This window comes from Oncorhynchus mykiss, chromosome 19, assembly GCF_057628025.1.
Source record: "Oncorhynchus mykiss isolate SJ-2025 chromosome 19, ASM5762802v1, whole genome shotgun sequence".
Classification (NCBI taxonomy): Eukaryota; Metazoa; Chordata; class Actinopteri; order Salmoniformes; family Salmonidae; genus Oncorhynchus; species Oncorhynchus mykiss.
Genome location: NC_143040.1, coordinates 2,887,501 through 2,907,991, shown reverse-complemented (window position 1 = coordinate 2,907,991; position 20,491 = coordinate 2,887,501). Strand labels below are relative to the sequence as shown.

At 45.8% G+C, this 20,491-nt stretch overlaps 1 protein-coding gene across 1 annotated transcript in view; it reads left to right on the top strand.

Annotated features, from left to right (window-relative positions):
* The window catches only part of LOC110515606 (uncharacterized), a 180,892-nt gene that overhangs the window by 156,825 nt on the left and 3,576 nt on the right, over positions 1-20,491 (top strand). The window contains exons 44-45 of the mRNA XM_090211797.1: positions 12,126-12,209; positions 16,856-16,999. Coding sequence (XP_090067923.1) covers positions 12,126-12,209; positions 16,856-16,999 — 228 coding nt within the window. The remainder of the gene's footprint in view (positions 1-12,125; positions 12,210-16,855; positions 17,000-20,491) is intronic.

Below are 20,491 nucleotides of genomic sequence, written 5' to 3'. Positions count from 1 at the left end.
CTTCAAATTATGAATATCGAGCTCTATCTCCTGATTCCCCAATCCCACAATTTAGACCCACAGTAATTGAGTCATCAGTGTCGTCATTCTTTAGCAGATCTTCGTCACCTATTTCAGTAACTTCAGACACTGAAGGATCTGGCTTCTATCTTGAGGAATTTTTCAATGAAGAGAGAGCATATTCTCCAGAATCGTTTGTGTTAGAGGGTGAATTCCTAGAAGCAGCTGAAGGAGATTTGATCAAATTCAGACCCCTGTCACCAGAATCAATAACTTCAGGAGATGGTTATACCTTCCTTGACCTCTTGTTTATAGAGTCTAGACCATCTTCACCTGAATCTATAACATCGTTAAATGAGTACAGGTGTCTTTCTCCTGACTCTCCTATTGCTGATTTCAGATCACATTGTTGTGATTATTATTTGCTACTCACAGAAGATAGATCTTCGTCACCACAATCAGTCACCTCAGACGTTGAATTCTCTGGATTTAGCCTTGAGGAATTGATTGCTGAGGACAGAGCAGATTCTCCTGAATCAATATATTCAGACAGGGAATTTCTGGATCAATTGGAAGCAGAACTTGTTCCTCCAGTCTTGCATGAATCAGCTTCTCCAGTTTCTGATTCTCTCCCTCACTCTATTCAATCTGAAACATCTATTAACAAATTAATCTCACCTGCCTTAGTCCAGTCTACATCTGTGCACAGAGAAACCAAAACAGACATATTATCTTCCACCACAATTGCAATAGAAGACTCTGTTGTTGCTAAAACCACATTGCCAGTTGCAGCTAAAACAGCATTTATACAGCTTGACTTGAGTGATCAGAAAGTTTGGTCAGTATTGCCAGCTGCTGTAATGATGCCAGTAAAGCAGGAGCCAGCTAATTATCTTGATGAGGGAGATAAAGAAAGTATGATACACCAAGATACATCTGAAGTCAAACCTTTATCTCCTCAGTCAGTCTTGTCAGAAAGTGGTTCACAATTCAGACATGGACATTGTGATTATTACTTGTTGTACAATGGGAGTATTTCTCCGATTCCTGAATCTGTAACAATATTTGAATATCATAGACCTCTTTCTCCTGACTCACCTAATACACAATTCAGACCTGGACATTGTGATTATTATTTTTTGTACGATGTGTATCGGTCTACATCACCTTTGTCTGTAACTTCAGACCTTGATTACCGTGGTTTGCACAGACTAGATTTCCCTTCAGATAGTGAATTTACAGTGACAGATCAAAGTAGCCTATCTGAGTATAGACCACTCTCACCAGAATCAATAACTTCAGACGGGGACTTTAACTTCCTTGAACTCTTGTTTTCAGAGTCTAGATCATCCTCTGCACAGTCTGTTGCATCATTTGATGAGTACAGGCTCCTCTCTCCTGACTCTCCAGTTCCTCACTTCATGCCTCAATGTTGCGATTGTTATTTGTCTTTCACTGGAAGTAGATGTTCATCACCAGAATCAGTAGCTTCAAATATTGAATTCTCTGAGTTCTGTCTTGAGGAACTGTTTGCTGAAGACAGAGCAGATTCACCTGAATCATTTATATCAGAGAGTGAATTTGTTGAGTCAGTTGAAAGAGGTCTAATGAAACTCAGACCCTTGTCACCAGAATCAGTAACTTCAGAAGGTGATTATACCTCCGTTGAGTTCTTGGTTGATGAGTCTAGACCATCTTCACCTGATTCTATCACTTCAAATGATGAATATCGAGCTCTATCTCCTGATTCCCCAATCCCACAATTTAGACCCACAGTAATTGAGTCGTCAGTGTCGTCCTTCTTTAGCAGATCTTCGTCACCTATTTCAGTAAATTCAGACACTGAAGGATCTGGCTTCTATCTTGAGGAATTTTTCAATGAAGAGAGAGCATATTCTCCAGAATCGTTTGTGTTAGAGGGTGAATTCCTAGAAGCAGCTGAAGGAGATTTGATCAAATTCAGACCCCTGTCACCAGAATCAATAACTTCAGGAGATGGTTATACCTTCCTTGAGTTCTTGTTTACAGAGTCTAGACCATCTCCACCTGAATCTATAACATTGTCAAATGAGTACAGGCCTCTCTCTCCAGACTCTCCTATTCCTGATTTCAGATCACATTGTTGTGATTGTTATTTGTCTTTCACTGGAAGTAGGTGTTCATCACCAGAATCAGTCACCTCAGACATTGAATTCTCAGGACTGTACCCTAAGGAATTATTTACTGAGGACAGACCAGATTCACCTATTTCCATCTGTTCAGGGGGCGGTGATGATGAGGATGATGGTAGTTTTCCTAAAACATCACAGTGGGATGATGATGCAGGTTCTTTAGAAAATATCCCAACAGTCCATTGGGCCTTCATACCTCAGTTCATGGTGTCTAAAGCTGTACAAACAGGCTTATCACTAGACTCAGATGAATCTTCATCCCAACCAGTTCATGGACTCTCTGAGGTGCGGCCTTTGTCTCCAGAATATAGACTAGTTTACAGGGCAGTTCCCATCAAACTAATGTCCCATGCGTATGACCCAGCGAACAAAGGTGAAACCTACGATAGTAAGACTGGTGTTTTCGAACATTCGGGACAAAGATACAAGGTTAGACAGGTTCTTGACTGTCAGAGGGAACATTGCGTGGATTTCGGGCCTGTTCCATTTCATGAATCCAACCTTGGCATGCCTCGTGTCTTTGAAACCACAGCAGTTGAGTTGACAAAACAAGATATCTCCTCACTACAACACTCTGACATCACTGACCAGATAGTCACAGATACTTTGCATAAACCTCATTTGCTAATATCCCAGCCAGTAGAGACAGAAATCATAACCCCTTCCCCCGTCTTAGCTGAATGGGAGTTCACCCAGTTGTCGTCCCTTCCTGAGTACAGACCTCTTTCTCCTGAGTCACTCGGTTCAGACAGGGATGGAATCCTTTTCTATCTTGACCACTTATTTACTGACATGAGGCCATCTTCACCTGAATCTGTTGCGTCAGTGAATGAATACAGGCCTCTCTCACCTGACTCTCCAGGTCCCCACTATAGACCTAGAATCCCAGATGTTTTCATGACTGCAGAGCGTAGATCTTCCCTCTGTTCTGTTGCGTCAGCCATTGAATTGTTTGGATTTTGTCTTGAGGAATCGTTTGCTGAGGACAGAGCCGATTCACCTGAATCAGTAACATCAGATATTGAATTCTCTGTGTTCTGTCTTGAGGAATCGTTTGCGGAGGACAGAGCAGATTCACCTGAATCAGTAACATCAGATATTGGATTCCCTGAGTTCTGTCTTGATGAATCGTTTGCTGAGGACAGAGCAGATTCACCTGAATCATTTATATCAGAAGGTGACTATGAACATGTAGACGAGACACTCACTAAATCCAGTCCTCTGCCACCTGAAGATGAGTACGCTCGTTCTTTCGTTCAGTACTGGCTTTCAGAGTTACAGCCGTCCTCTGCAGAACCCATGACATCACTAGATGAGTTAGATGCTGCAGAAACAAGCAAATTTACAGAAATGGAGGATTCTGAATCTCAGCCTGTTTATGAATTCTCTGAAGGAAATACATTGTCTCTAGAATATAGACTGGTTCATAAGGCAGTTCCCTCCACTCTAATGGCCCATACATTTGACCCGGCGTACCAAGGTGAAACTTACTTGAACAAATCAGGTGTTTTTGAATATGCAAAAGACAGACAGGCTAGAGAGATAATGGAGCGTCTGCAGGACAAAGATCCTGTCCTGGACAGGCCGGTCACACCAGAGTCAATAACATCAGAAGAGATTCAGTCTTTTTTGAATGATTGGTCTACTGAGTTAAGGCCAAACTCACCAGCCTCTGTTGCATCACTTGATGAGCATAGGCCTCTCTCTCCAGACTCTCCTATTCCCCAGTTCATACATCAATGTTGTGATAATTATGTGGAACTCCCTGGTGATAGGTCTTCGTCTCCTCAGTCGGTAATGTCAGACGTTGAATACTGTGCTTTATTTCTCGGTGAACTGATTCCTGAACACAGACCGGATTCTCCTGATTCCTTTTTGGCTGATAGTGAATTCAGAGAGTCAATTGAACAGTTTTTTAGAATATTCAGAACCTTGACACCAGAATCAGTAACTTCAGAAGGTGGTTATACATTCCTTGAGCTCTTGTTTGTAGAGTCTAGACCATCTTCACCTGAATCTGTAACATCAGTTGATGAGTACAGGCCTCTCTCTCCTGACTCTCCAGTTCCCCAGTTCTTACATCAATATTGTGATTATTATGGGTTATTCCCTGCTGATAGGTCTTCATCACCTGAATCAGTAACATCAGAAATTGAATTCTCTGAGTTCTGTCTTGATGAATCATTTGCTGAGGACAGAGCAGATTCACCTGAATCATTTATATCAGAAGGTGAATATGAACATGTAGACGAGACACTCACTAAATCCAGTCTTCTGCCACCTGAAGATGAGTACGCTCGTTCTTTTGTTCAGTACTGGCTTTCAGAGTTACGGCCGTCCTCTGCAGAACCCATGACATCACTAGATGAGTTAGATGCTGCAGAAACAAGCTCATCTACAGAAATGGAGGATTCTGAATCCCACCCTATTTATGAATTCTCTGAAGGAAAAACATCAACTCCAGAATATAGACTAGTTTGTAAGGCAGTTCCCTCCACGCTAATGGCCCATACATATGACCCAGTGTACCAAGGTGACACTTATTTGAGTAAGACAGGTGTTTTTGAATATGCAGGAGACAGAAAGGTTAGAAAAGCCCTGGATCAACCGCATCGATCTGGTGAGGACTTGAGGCCAGTTAGTGTTGAAGAACCAGCCTCCCCTTGTCATTCTGCTACTCCAGCAGAGGAGGAGACGGTACAAGAGGGGTCCTTGCTAACAGTACCTCATTTCACTGACCAGACAGTCACAGAAACTTTGCACGAACCTCATTTGCCAATATCCCAGCCAGTAGAGACAGAAATCAGAACCTCTTCCCCCGTCCTAGCTGAACGGGAGTTCACCCAGTCATCGTCCCTTCCTGAGTACAAAACTCTTTCGGCTGAGTCACTCGGTTCAGACAGGGATGGAGTCCTTTTATATCTTAACCACTTCTTTACTGATATGAGGCCATCTTCACCGGAGTCTGTTGTGTCATTTGATGAGTACAGGCCCCTCTCTCCTGACTCTCCACTTCCTCACTTCATGCCTCAATGTTGCCATTGTTATTTGGCTCCCACTGGTGATCGATCTTCGTCACCTCAATCAGAAACTTCAGATATTGAATTCTCTGAGGTATGTCTTGAGGAACTGTTTGCTGAAGACAGAGCAGATTCACCTGAATCATATATATCGGAAGATGGAATGAGATTAGTAGATGAGTCAGACAAAGATATGAGCCAAGACAGACCAATGACACCAGATTCAACATCGGGAGAGAGCCTGTCATTTGTAGAAGACTGGTTTTCAGAGTTAGCTTTAAAACCGTCCTCCCCTGAATCCGTTTCATCACAAGAGGACCTCTCTCCTGACTCACCTGTCCTCCAATATGGACCTGGTCTGTCTGTTGTTGCCGTGTCAACAGGAGAGAAGTGTTGGACACCTGAATCTGTGATATCAGACTGGGATGAGTTTGGTCTGGATGACTTGTTCTGTGCGACCAGAGCCTGTTCTCCTGACTCCATCTGTTCCAATACAGATACTGTTTTAACTCAGGGTGACGGTCAACGCTCTCCTCCAACAGACCAGGTTTCCACTGAACATGAACCTGAAATGAGAGTTGAAAGAGCACGCTTAAAACAACCCCCGGAATTAATAGATGCCCCTTTTACTTTAGTTTTCCCAGTTGTTTGCCAAACCCACCGAGCAGTGGAAGCGTTTTTTTGTAGGGCCTCCTCCCCAGACAGCCACAGAGCACCCGTAGAGGATGTAGATTTAGATGATGTAGAGACTCACAGACCTCACCAAGCATCCTCTCAGTCGAGTCACGTGCCATCTGACGAACAAAATCTGGGATCTCCTGTTGCTGCTGTCAGGGCGGAGGAGGCAGTTCACAACAGACCTCAAGCAAGTCGTAAGTCAATCCAAAGAAAAGAACACAGTAATGTCCCTACGTTGAAAGGAAGTGAAGCGCAAACCAAGATTGACGAGACAAGCAAGCACCTGAAAAGAAAGCCGATGAGAAAAGCGGAAGACAGCCGAGTTTCTGCGCCGTCGGTAAGACCACGCACGTTCTCCGTCAGCAGGGAATGCCGAGACGCTTTCTAAAAACAATTAAGGCTGGAAGTGTGTAGTGCGTAGTTCGCATGCGTCGTGTAGGACCCTTAGGCTCAAGCTTTCACTAATGGGTTTTGACGCATAGCTGTAGGAGCTTGACACTCCTGCTGAGGCATGTTTGCATCAGAAATGCAGGAAGTGTCTCAGAAAGGCAACTATTGAACAGTAGTGAGACACGTTTAGTCTCAACGCCATGGACTTCCTTCCTGTCACATGGTGTGTCCTCAAGCTAAAAATGGCTGACTAAATGTGACTTTATTCCCTTCTGTAGTGACCTACTTTTGACCAGAGATGTGCAGGCTAAAAGGTTAAAAGTAGTGCACTATGAAGGGAATAGGGTGCCATAGGGCCCTGGTTAAAAGTAGTGCACTACGAAGGGAATAGAGTGCCATAGGGCCCTGGTTAAAAGTAGTGCACTACGAAGGGAATAGGGTGCCATAGGGCTCTGGTTAAAAGTAGTGCACTACGAAGGGAATAGCGTGCCATAGGGCCCTGGTTAAAAGTAGTGCACTACGAAGGGAATAGGGTGCCATAGGGCCCTGGTTAAAAGTAGTGCACTATGAAGGGAATAGCGTGCCATAGGGCCCTGGTTAAAAGTAGTGCACTACGAAGGGAATAGGGTGCCATAGGGCCCTGGTTAAAAGTAGTGCACTACGAAGGGAATAGGGTGCCATAGGGCCCTGGTTAAAAGTAGTGCACTACGAAGGGAATAGGGTGCCATAGGGCTCTGGTTAAAAGTAGTGCACTATGAAGGGAATAGGGTATCATTTGGGACATATCCTCAGAGATGGGCTTGGATACTGAATGATGGTCCATTTATTCACACAGAAAAAACAACAGCAGTCATGTCTTACATTGAAAGATTTCCTTGGAGTTTAGTAGGGTTGACAGTTCATTGCTTTGGAGTTTAGTAGGGTTGACAGTTCATTGCTTTGGAGTTTAGTAGGGTTGACAGTTCATTGCTTTGGAGTTTAGTAGGGTTGACAGTTGATTGCCTTGGAGCTTAATCGGCTTAACAGTTGATTGCCTTGGAGCTTAGTAGGGCTGGCAGTTGATTGGCTTGACTGTGTCTTTCCTACTGTGGTATCCCTGCATTTCAGAGAATGTTGTCCTGGAGAGAAGGCTTTCGGAGAATTTATATAAGAAATGTACCCATCGCATTTCGATATAAGGAGTTGTATGTGTCAACAAGGTCGTGTCCTATGATCGTGTCCTCAAATGAGTACTGCTGAACTGCTTCTATGTGTTGTACTGCTACTAGAAGTACAGTACTTCTGAGTACATGCAGGTACTGCATGTACAGTGTGACAATACTATAGGTCTATTGGTTTTTGGCTCATCATTTTTGGTAATTTCATTAAGTCGTTGGAATGTTCATTTGAAATACATGATGTCATGATGGAACCTTGTTGCTGCATGTACAGTGTGACAATACTATAGGTCTATTGGTTTTTGGCTCATCATTTTTGGTAATTTCATTAAGTCGTTGGAATGTTCATTTGAAATACATGATGTCATAATGGAACCTTGTTGCTGCATGTACATGTATTGTACCTTTTTTCATACTATAGTTTCCTCAACAACATTAACCATTCATCATTGAGGTTGATAAATTCCAGTAACTTTACCAAAATGACCTAATCGTGGTTGGAGGATTCTTGGATGATTCTTAGAATTCTTCCAACCCGGGGGTTCTGGAACACCTGGGAATTTTTAAGGGGAAAGTTACCGGAATTTTGAAACCCTACCTCCATCACAAACTCGTTTATAATTTTTTTCCCCCTCCATTCCATCATTCTCATCCAGGTTTCAGCAGGATCCTCCATGGAGAATCTATCAGAACCCAAACACGTATTAGCTTTGGACCAGCCATCTACTAATAGACCTATCTCAAACAAAACACTCATGTCTGAAACCCAATCTGTAACTCCAGATCTCCAGATTCCAAATGCCTTTGTTTTCAGTCCATTATCCCCTGAAATGACAATGCCCACTGAGAAGATGAGGGTATCGCCAGAAAGTCCAGAAAAAACATTGAATCTGAACAAGGAGTCCTCTTCTTCTGAAACCAGTCCAGTGTTACCAGACCTTTTCAGCCACAACGCCAAAGACAGCCAAGGTGATGAAGCACAATCGTCAGCGAGCAATCTAGAAGCACCCCCGGAGTCAGGGGCACCCACCCAGCTTGATCAGCTGCTGTCGGAATTTGAAGAAATCAAACGGGCATTCCGACCAGAAACTCTAGAACCACTGGACTCACCTCTTTCGGAAACCAGCGAAGGGGGTCTTGAAGATCTACAACCTTATGTTGAGTTAGAGGAACTCTTGCCAGAATCCGACGCATATCCCACTGAGGGTGAGGAAGAGCTCTCTAGTCCAAGTCCCTCATCCCCTATTCAGATCACAAGGGAGCCGGCTGAAATAAGCGTAGTGGCCTCAGTGCCGACCGATCTCTCCTTGTCCAATGAAACCGACCCAGAGGTATTTGGGGTGACCACAGATCTAATCGAGACCTTCCCAGAGCCTAGCCAAGTTACAGCTGATCCGGTTCAGTTGAGCCACTTGGAGTACGTGCAAACACACAGAGCAGAAAAATCAGATCTCACCGGTTCCATACCATTGGATAGCCCCACAGCTGCAACCAAATCCGCCGGAACACCGGAATCTCCAGAACCATGCCATAAAGTTTTAGAAAGGTCATCGGAATCAATTGTTCCGTCTCAAAAGTTCCAGCCACTCGAACATGAGGATGCTGCTGTATTTACCGAACCTTCAACTGTAGAAGAACATCGAATTAGTCTCCCACAGCAGGACCAGGCGACAGTCGGTGAAGAATATGACAACTCCAAAGACACATCAAGCATTCAAGCTGCAGTCAAAAAGGCATCTATTGAACAAAGCAAAGTATTGTGCGAATCTGGGGTATTAATCACTGAGCCCAGCCAATTGGTAGATGAAACATGCATGAGCACTACCCCAGAAGTTGTGTCACATTTAAGGGATAGCACTCCCCCTGAAACCCTTGAATACGATGAGCAGTCGCACCACTCGCTCTCTGACGTGACTCCACAGACTCCAGAGACCGTCACCGTCTCCAGGCACTTCAGCTTCGAGGAGTTGATCCCTTACCAGAGTCCTAGGTACCTCAACATGCTGTCTGAAGCGCTCAAGCCAAATACAAGTGAGCAACCATCAGAGAATCGAGTCACCCCCGTAGAGGAAGAGTTCAGTCCTCCAGTCACCCCTGTTGAGGTAAAGTCCCATGTCTCCCAGCCCGGTCCAGTAGATCCCATGGCAGAGATGGTGTCAGCCCAGCCTGATCCAGTAGAACACAGGGCAGAGATGGTGTCAGCCCAGCCTGGTCCAGTAGAACACAGGGCAGAGATGGTATCAGCCCAACATGTTCCAGAGGTTACAGCATCAGCCCATGATGAAGAGTTCTCCATGGAGTTCAGCCTCCCTCCTGAGTATGCTGAGGCATCATCCTCTATCCACAAACCCAATCCTCCGGCCTACGCAGAAGTCATACGAGGCAGCACCACAATGTACTTATACGAAGACTCTGACCCGGAGACTTACTTTGACTGCAAACAGGGAGTCTCAGACTTCTTCGAGATGGAACCTGACGAACTGAAGAAGAGGGAAAGTTCAGGGGTTGGCCAAACCCAAGGACAAGCGTCCCATTCAGGAGCCCTGGGGAGAAAGTACCAGAAGCCGACGGCAATTCCGGTTTGCTCCGCAGTGCGCAAACACGAGCGTGGAGTCCTGCTGTCCTCAGGGAGTGAGGATTATGACGACGCACCTTATGATGACATCAAGGAAGAGAGCGAAGAGCTGGCCCAATCTCCCGGCACACACACAGACGACTGGGCCTTTTACCAGGCTCCTCAGGAGCTTCCTCCTCTCAGATCAGCAGATGATGATGACTCCCTGGACAGGGTGAGATGACTGTTGAAAAAATCATCCCGCCATTCTTACCCATCTCCTGCTCTGACCACCTAGCTCCTGCTCTAACCCCTTATCTCCTGCTCTAACCCCTTATCTCCTGCTCTAATCCCCTATCTCCTCCTCTAACCCCCTATCTCCTGCTCTAACCCCTTATCTCCTGCTCTAACCCCTTATCTCCTGCTCTAACCCCTTATCTCCTGCTCTAACCCCTTATCTCCTGCTCTAACCCCTTATCTCTTGCTCTAACCCTTATCTCCTGCTCTAACCCCTTGTCTCCTGCTCTAACCCCTTATCTCCTGCTCTAACCCCTTATCTCCTGCTATAACCCCTTATCTCCTGCTCTAACCCCCTATATCCTGCTCTAACCCCTTGTCTCCTGCTCTAATCCCCTATCTCCTGCTCTGACCCCTTATCTCCTGCTCTAACCCCTTATATCCTGCTCTAACCCCTTATCTCCTGCTGTAACCCCTTATATCCTGCTCTAACCCCCTATCTCCTGCTCTAACTCCCTTATCTCCTGCTTCAGAAGGCATGAATGCTTTAACTCCGGGGATGGGATTTGAAACGCCTTTAATTCATATTTTAAACAGAATTCCTCTCGCGTGATGTCATCATAGGAAAGAACAGTGCCACTGACCCGTTATGATGTCTGCTGGGTAGCTGGTTTGACATCACGTTACTGTAACGTCAACACGGGGATTCAGAAAGCAGGTGCCGTTAGTGAGTTTAAGAGTAATGCAGAACGATACAAAAAAAAAAAAAAAGAGAAACATCTGACAAGGAAACAGAACCAATACTGCCTGAAGAGTGATGCTAGGGAGTGCTGGATAAAGGGGGGAGTAATCAGGGTAGCGATGGAGTCCAGGTTTTCCTCATGACGGAGTGCAGGTGTACGTAATGAGGGTTGCCAGGTGTGCGTAATGAGGGTTGCCAGGTGTGCATAATGAGGGTTTCCAAATGTGAATTCTTATATCTGACCCAGTGATGTGTGTATTTCGTGTATATTTAACTTTTTCACACCGGAGTCTTACTTGTGTTGTAACAATCTCTTTGTTTCATTTTTGCTGTGTTGGGATGCTATGTTGAGATGCTGTGTAAGGATGCTGTGTTGAGATGCTGTGTAAGGATGCTGTGTTGGGATGCTGTGTGGATATGCTGTGTTGGGAGGCTGTGTTGAGATGTTGTGTAAGGATGCTGGGTTGGGTTGCTGTGTTGAGATGCTGTGTTGGGTTGCTGTGTTGGGAGGCTGTGCTGAGATGCTGTGCTGAGATGCTGTGTTTAGATGCTGTGTTGGGATGCTGTGTTGAGATGCTGTGTTGGGTTGGGTATGCTGTGTGGAAATTGAAAAAACCCCGCTAATTTTCATTTTCCGTTGCAAAACATTTTAAAACGCTTTCCTGTTGTGTTTCCTCATGAATGCGACCCGTGCAGTCTCCTGTGGGTCCCAAATGGAACCCTATGCCCTATGTAGTGTACTACTTTAGACTAGGGCCTATAGTGGACATCTATTGGTGTCATATACACTATATAGGGAACGGCGCCCCCTGTGGTGAATCAGTGTAATAACAGGCCTCAGTGCCCCCTGTTGTGAATCAGTGTAATAACAGGCCTCAGCGCCCCCTGTGGTGAATCAGTGTATTAACAGGCCTCAGTGCCCCCTGTTGTGAATCAGTGTAATAACAGGCCTCAGCGCCCCCTGTGGTGAATCAGTGTAATAACAGGCCTCACCGCCCCCTGTGGGGAATCAGTGTAATGACAGGCCTCAGCGCCCCCCTGTGGTGAATCAGTGTAATAACAGGCCTCAGCGCCCCCTGTGGTGAATCGGTGTAACAACAGGCCTCAGCGCCCCCTGTGGTGAATCAGTGTAATAACAGGCCTCAGTGCTGACTATGTGTCTGCCTCCCTCTACAGCAGGGTGAGATGACAGACATCCCTCCCCAGACTGTGACAGAGGAGCAGTACACAGATCAACATGGACACGCGGTGGTCAGAAAGGTAATCATACGTGGAAATGAAGACCGTGTTTGGTTCCTGTCATTCATTCATTACATCAGTGTGTCCCAATCCTGGTCCTGGGCAGTGGTGGGAAGAACTGAAGTAAACAATGTTTTAAAGTACTACTTAAGTCTTTTTTTTTTTTTGGTGTATCTTTACTTTACTATTTATATTTTTGACTACTTTTACTTCACTACATTCCTAAAGAAAATAAGGAGGGGTCGTGCTTGGAGAAGGGGGAGGGGTCTGGGTAGTGCTTGGAGAAGGGGGAGGGGTCTGGGTAGTGCTTGGAGAAGGGGGAGGGGTCTGGGTAGTGCTTGGAGAAGGGGGAGGGGTCTGGGTAGTGCTTGGAGAAGGGGGAGGGGTCTGGGTAGTGCTTGGAGAAGGGGGAGGGGTCTGGGTAGTGCTTGGAGAAGGGGGAGGGGTCTGGGTAGTGCTTGGAGAAGGGGGAGGGGTCTGGGTAGTGCTTGGAGAAGGGGGAGGGGTCTGGGTAGTGCTTGGAGAAGGGGGAGGGGTCTGGGTAGTGCTTGGAGAAGGGGGAGGGGTCTGGGTAGTGCTTGGAGAAGGGGGAGGGGTCTGGTTAGTGCTTGGAGAAGGGGGAGGGGTCTGGGTAGTGCTTGGAGAAGGGGTCTGGGTAGTGCTTGGAGAAGGGGGAGGGGTCTGGGTAGTGCTTGGAGAAGGGGGAGGGGTCTGGGTAGTGCTTGGAGAAGGGGTCTGGGTAGTGCTTGGAGAAGGGGGAGGGGTCTGGGTAGTGCTTGGAGAAGGGGGAGGGGTCTGGGTAGTGCTTGGAGAAGGGGGAGGGGTCTGGGTAGTGCTTGGAGAAGGGGGAGGGGTCTGGGTAGTGCTTGGAGAAGGGGGAGGGGTCTGGGTAGTGCTTGGAGAAGGGGGAGGGGTCTGGGTAGTGCTTGGAGAAGGGGGAGGGGTCTGGGTAGTGCTTGGAGAAGGGGGAGGGGTCTGGGTAGTGCTTGGAGAAGGGGGAGGGGTCTGGGTAGTGCTTGGAGAAGGGGGAGGGGTCTGGGTAGTGCTTGGAGAAGGGGGAGGGGTCTGGGTAGTGCTTGGAGAATGATGTACTTTTTACTCCCATCCATTTTCCCTGACACCCAAAAGTACTCGTTACATTTTGAATGCTTAGTAGGACAGAACAATGGTCCAATTCACGCTCTTACCAAGTGAACATCCCTGGTCGTCCCTACTGCCTCTGATCTGATGGACTCTCTAAACAGAGAACATCCCTGGTCATCCCTACTGCCTCTGATCTGGCGGATTCACTAAACAGAGAACATCCCTGGTCATCCCTACTGCCTCTGATCTGGAGGACTCACTAAACAGAGAACATCCCTGGTCATCCCTACTGCCTCTGATCTGGTGGACTCACTAAACAGAGAACATCCCTGGTCATCCCTACTGCCTCTGATCTGGAGGACTCACTAAACAGAGAACATCCCTGGTCGTCCCTACTGCCTCTGATCTGATGGACTCTCTAAACAGAGAACATCCCTACTGCCTCTGATCTGATGGACTCTCTAAACAGAGAACATCCCTACTGCCTCTGATCTGATGGACTCTCTAAACAGAGAACATCCCTGGTCATCCCTACTGCCTCTGATCTGGAGGACTCACTAAACAGAGAACATCCCTGGTCGTCCCTACTGCCTCTGATCGGATGGACTCTCTAAACAGAGAACATCCCTGGTCATCCCTACTGCCTCTGATCTGGAGGACTCACTAAACAGAGAACATCCCTGGTCATCCCTACTGCCTCTGATCTGGAGGACTCTCTAAACAGAGAACATCCCTGGTCCTCCCTACTGCCTCTGATCTGGTGGACTCACTAAACAGAGAACATCCCTGGTCGTCCCTACTGCCTCTGATCTGGTGGACTCACTAAACAGAGAACATCCCTGGTCGTCCCTACTGCCTCTGATCTGGAGGACTCACTAAACAGAGAACATCCCTGGACATCCCTACTGCCTCTGATCTGGAGGACTCACTAAACAGAGAACATCCCTGGTTATCCCTACTGCCTCTGATCTGATGGACTCTCTAAACAGAGAACATCCCTGGTCATCCCTACTGCCTCTGATCTGGTGGACTCACTAAACAGAGAACATCCCTGGTCGTCCCTACTGCCTCTGATCTGGAGGACTCACTAAACAGAGAACATCCCTGGTCATCCCTACTGCCTCTGATCTGGAGGACTCTCTAAACAGAGAACATCCCTGGTCCTCCCTACTGCCTCTGATCTGGTGGACTCACTAAACAGAGAACATCCCTGGTCGTCCCTACTGCCTCTGATCTGGTGGACTCACTAAACAGAGAACATCCCTGGTCGTCCCTACTGCCTCTGATCTGGAGGACTCACTAAACAGAGAACATCCCTGGTCATCCCTACTGCCTCTGATCTGGAGGACTCACTAAACAGAGAACATCCCTGGTTATCCCTACTGCCTCTGATCTGATGGACTCTCTAAACAGAGAACATCCCTGTTCGTCCCTACTGCCTCTGATCTGATGGACTCTCTAAACAGAGAACATCCCTGGTCATCCCTACTGCGTCTGATCTGATGGACTCTCTAAACAGAGAACATCCCTGGTCATCCCTACTGCCTCTGATCTGGAGGACTCTCTAAACAGAGAACATCCCTGGTCCTCCCTACTGCCTCTGATCTGGTGGACTCACTAAACAGAGAACATCCCTGGTCGTCCCTACTGCCTCTGATCTGGTGGACTCACTAAACAGAGAACATCCCTGGTCGTCCCTACTGCCTCTGATCTGGAGGACTCACTAAACAGAGAACATCCCTGGACATCCCTACTGCCTCTGATCTGGAGGACTCACTAAACAGAGAACATCCCTGGTTATCCCTACTGCCTCTGATCTGATGGACTCTCTAAACAGAGAACATCCCTGGTCATCCCTACTGCCTCTGATCTGGTGGACTCACTAAACAGAGAACATCCCTGGTCGTCCCTACTGCCTCTGATCTGGAGGACTCACTAAACAGAGAACATCCCTGGTCATCCCTACTGCCTCTGATCTGGAGGACTCTCTAAACAGAGAACATCCCTGGTCCTCCCTACTGCCTCTGATCTGGTGGACTCACTAAACAGAGAACATCCCTGGTCGTCCCTACTGCCTCTGATCTGGTGGACTCACTAAACAGAGAACATCCCTGGTCGTCCCTACTGCCTCTGATCTGGAGGACTCACTAAACAGAGAACATCCCTGGTCATCCCTACTGCCTCTGATCTGGAGGACTCACTAAACAGAGAACATCCCTGGTTATCCCTACTGCCTCTGATCTGATGGACTCTCTAAACAGAGAACATCCCTGTTCGTCCCTACTGCCTCTGATCTGATGGACTCTCTAAACAGAGAACATCCCTGGTCATCCCTACTGCGTCTGATCTGATGGACTCTCTAAACAGAGAACATCCCTGGTCATCCCTACTGCCTCTGATCTGGAGGACTGACTAAACAGAGAACATCACTGGTCATCCCTACTAGCCTCTGATCTGATGGACTCTCTAAACAGAGAACATCCCTGTTCGTCCCTACTGCCTCTGATCTGATGGACTCTCTAAACAGAGAACATCCCTGGTCATCCCTACTGCGTCTGATCTGATGGACTCTCTAAACAGAGAACATCCCTGGTCATCCCTACTGCCTCTGATCTGGAGGACTCACTAAACAGAGAACATCCCTGGTCATCCCTACTAGCCTCTGATCTGATGGACTCTCTAAACAAACATGCTTAGTTTGAAAATTAAGTCTGAGCGTTGGAGTGCGCCCCTGGCTATCCGTAAATTAAATAAAAAACAAGATTATTATAGTTTGCTTAATATAAAGAATTTGAAATAACTTTTGATACCTAAGTGTTATTTAAAACCAGAAACTTTTAGACTTTTACTCAAGTAGTATTTTACTGGGTGACTGGGTCACTTTACTGGGTCACTTTTACTTGAGTCATTTTCTATTAAGGTATCTTTACTTTTACTCAAGTTTGACAATTGGGTACTTTTTCCACCACTGGTCCTGGGGACCCAAAGTGGTGCACATTTAGTTCCGATCACACACCTGATCCCACACCTGATCCCACACCTGATCACACACCTGATCACACACCTGATCACACACCTGATCACACACCTGATCACACACCTGATCACACACCTGATCACACACCTGATCCCACACCTGATCACACACCTGATCACACACCTGATCCCACACCTGATCACACACCTGATCACACACCTGATCACACACCTGATCACACACCTGATCCCACACCTGATCACACACCTGATCCCACACCTGATCACACACCTGATCACACACCTGATCACACACCTGATCACAAACCTGATCACACACCTGATCACACACCTGATGTTACTCATCAACTCATCAAGCCTTTGGTTCGTAGAACCTGGTGTGTTAATTCACTGGGTCCCCAGTATAGTGTGTGTGTGTGTGTGTGTGTGTTTTTATGTGTGTGTGTGTGTGTGTGCGTGTGTGTGTGTGTGTTTTTGTGTGCGTGCGCGCGTGTGTGTGTGTGTGTGTGCGTGTGTGTGCGTGCGTGTGTGTGTGTGACTTACCCTAACCTGTTCTGTGACCTTTGCCCTCTGCCCTCTCCATCCAGGTTACTCGTGAGGTGAACCGCCAGGCGATGTCGAGTGAGGGGTCGCAGAGGGAGGAGGGGGGTGCCCCCCCGGGGGAGGAGGGAGACGGATACTCCAGGGTGGTCGAGAGGACCGTGCTGAGGAGCCACAGAGATCTCTCAGAGGTGAGGGTGTGTATATGTGTTTGTCAGGGTTGGGGTCAATAGCAGATCAATAGCGGAGGTGGATAAAGATGACAGCCCCCATTTATGACAGCTACAGTTATCTGTGTTTGTTCTCTTCTCCTGTATAAACAGCTACAGTTGTCTGTGTTGGTTCTCTTCTCCTGTATAAACAGCTACAGTTCTCTGTGTTGGTTCTCTTCTCCTGTATAAACAGCTACAGTTCTCTGTGTTTGGTTCTCTTCTCCTGTATAAACAGCTACAGTTGTCTGTGTTGGTTCTCTTCTCCTGTATAAACAGCTACAGTTCTCTGTGTTTGGTTCTCTTTTCCTGTGTAAACAGCTACAGTTCTCTGTGTTTGGTTCTCTTCTCCTGTATAAACAGCTACAGTTCTATGTGTTGGTTCTCTTCTCCTGTATAAACAGCTACAGTTCTCTGTGTTTGGTTCTCTTCTCCTGTATAAACAGCTACAGTTGTCTGTGTTGGTTCTCTTTTCCTGTGTAAACAGCTACAGTTCTCTGTGTTTGGTTCTCTTCTCCTGTATAAACAGCTACAGTTCTCTGTGTTGGTTCTCTTCTCCTGTATAAACAGCTACAGTTCTCTGTGTTTGGTTCTCTTCTCCTGTATAAACAGCTACAGTTGTCTGTGTTGGTTCTCTTCTCCTGTATAAACAGCTACAGTTCTCTGTGTTTGGTTCTCTTTTCCTGTGTAAACAGCTACAGTTCTCTGTGTTTGGTTCTCTTCTCCTGTATAAACAGCTACAGTTCTATGTGTTGGTTCTCTTCTCCTGTATAAACAGCTACAGTTCTCTGTGTTTGGTTCTCTTCTCCTGTATAAACAGCTACAGTTGTCTGTGTTGGTTCTCTTTTCCTGTGTAAACAGCTACAGTTCTCTGTGTTTGGTTCTCTTCTCCTGTATAAACAGCTACAGTTCTCTGTGTTGGTTCTCTTCTCCTGTATAAACAGCTACAGTTCTCTGTGTTTGGTTCTCTTCTCCTGTATAAACAGCTACAGTTGTCTGTGTTGGTTCTCTTTTCCTGTGTAAACAGCTACAGTTGTCTGTGTTGGTTCTCTTTTCCTGTGTAAACAGCTACAGTTGTCTGTGTTGGTTCTATTCTCCTGTATAAAGAGCTACAGTTCTCTGTGTTGGTTCTATTTCCCTGTATAAACAGCTACAGTTCTCTGTGTTGGTTATATTTCCCTGTATAAACAGCTACAGTTCTCTGTGTTGGTTCTATTTCCCTGTATAAACAGCTTCAGTTCTCTGTGTTGGTTCTATTTCCCTGTATAAACAGCTACAGTTCTCTGTGTTGGTTCTATTTCCCTGTATAAACAGCTACAGTTCTATGTGTTGGTTCTATTTCCCTGTATAAACAGCTACAGTTCTCTGTGTTGGTTCTCTTCTCCTGTATAAACAGCTACAGTTCTCTGTGTTGGTTCTCTTCTCCTGTATAAACAGCTACAGTTGTCTGTGTTGGTTCTCTTCTCCTGTATAAACAGCTACAGTTGTCTGTGTTGGTTCTCTTCTCCTGTATAAACAGCTACAGTTGTCTGTGTTGGTTCTCTTCTCCTGTATAAACAGCTACAGTTCTCTGTGTTGGTTCTCTTCTCCTGTATAAACAGCTACAGTTCTCTGTGTTTGGTTCTCTTCTCCTGTATAAACAGCTACAGTTCTCTGTGTTGGTTCTATTTTCCTGTGTAAACAGCTACAGTTGTCTGTGTTGGTTCTCTTTTCCTGTGTAAACAGCTACAGTTGTCTGTGTTGGTTCTATTCTCCTGTATAAAGAGCTACAGTTCTCTGTGTTGGTTCTATTTCCCTGTATAAACAGCTTCAGTTCTCTGTGTTGGTTCTATTTCCCTGTATAAACAGCTACAGTTCTCTGTGTTGGTTCTATTTCCCTGTATAAACAGCTACAGTTCTATGTGTTGGTTCTATTTCCCTGTATAAACAGCTACAGTTCTCTGTGTTGGTTCTCTTCTCCTGTATAAACAGCTACAGTTCTCTGTGTTGGTTCTCTTCTCCTGTATAAACAGCTACAGTTCTCTGTGTTGGTTCTATTTCCCTGTATAAACAGCTACAGTTCTCTGTGTTGGTTCTATTTCCCTGTATAAACAGCTACAGTTCTCTGTGTTGGTTCTATTTCCCTGTATAAACAGCTACAGTTCTCTGTGTTGGTTCTCTTCTCCTGTATAAACAGCTACAGTTCTATGTGTTGGTTCTCTTCTCCTGTATAAACAGTTACAGTTCTCTGTGTTGGTTCTCTTCTCCTGTATAAACAGCTACAGTTCTCTGTGTTGGTTCTCTTCTCCTGTATAAACAGCTACAGTTCTCTGTGTTGGTTCTCTTTTCCTGTATAAACAGCTACAGTTCTCTGTGTTGGTTCTCTTCTCCTGTATAAACAGCTACAGTTCTCTGTGTTGGTTCTCTTCTCCTGTATAAACAGCTACAGTTCTCTGTGTTGGTTCTATTTCCCTGTATAAACAGCTACAGTTCTCTGTGTTGGTTCTCTTCTCCTGTATAAGCAACTATGTTTAGTTTCAACATGCTGGAAATGTGAAGGAAAAAAAACCTGATTGTACTGCTTTGTTGCCACATTGAACCATATCGCGCTCCGTAGTTTCAAAAGGAATTGGACAGAACTAAAACAATGACGTCATATCTGAACTCTACCGATCTTTACCTTTATCGGTGTTTACCATTCCACGCAATTCAGGAAGTACACTGTAATTCCAATTCTGTTTCCTGTTCTCTCTCTTTTTAATGCTTTTCAATGAGGACTATGTGGAATTGGAATTAGTTTTCCGTTCTGAACAGACTGGAATTGAAATAGAATTGTGCCCAAATCAAATCAAAGTTTATTTGTCACGTGCGCCGAATACAACAGGTGTAGTAGACCTTACAGTGAAATGCTGAATACAACAGGTGTAGTAGACCTTACAGTGAAATGCTGAATACAACAGGTGTAGTAGACCTCACAGTGAAATGCTGAATACAACAGGTGTAGTATCCCTCACAGTGAAATGCTGAATACAACAGGTGTAGTAGACCTTACAGTGAAATGCTGAATACAACAGGTGTAGTAGACCTTACAGTGAAATGCTGAATACAACAGGTGTAGTAGACCTCACAGTGAAATGATGAATACAACAGGTGTAGTAGACCTTACAGTGAAATGCTGAATACAACAGGTGTAGTAGACCTCACAGTGAAATGATGAATACAACAGGTGTAGTAGACCTCACAGTGAAATGCTGAATACAACAGGTGTAGTAGACCTTACAGTGAAATGATGAATACAACAGGTGTAGTAGACCTCACAGTGAAATGCTGAATACAACAGGTGTAGTAGACCTCACAGTGAAATGCTGAATACAACAGGTGTAGTAGACCTTACAGTGAAATGCTGAATACAACAGGTGTAGTAGACCTGACAGTGAAATGCTGAATACAACAGGTGTAGTAGACCTCACAGTGAAATGCTGAATACAACAGATG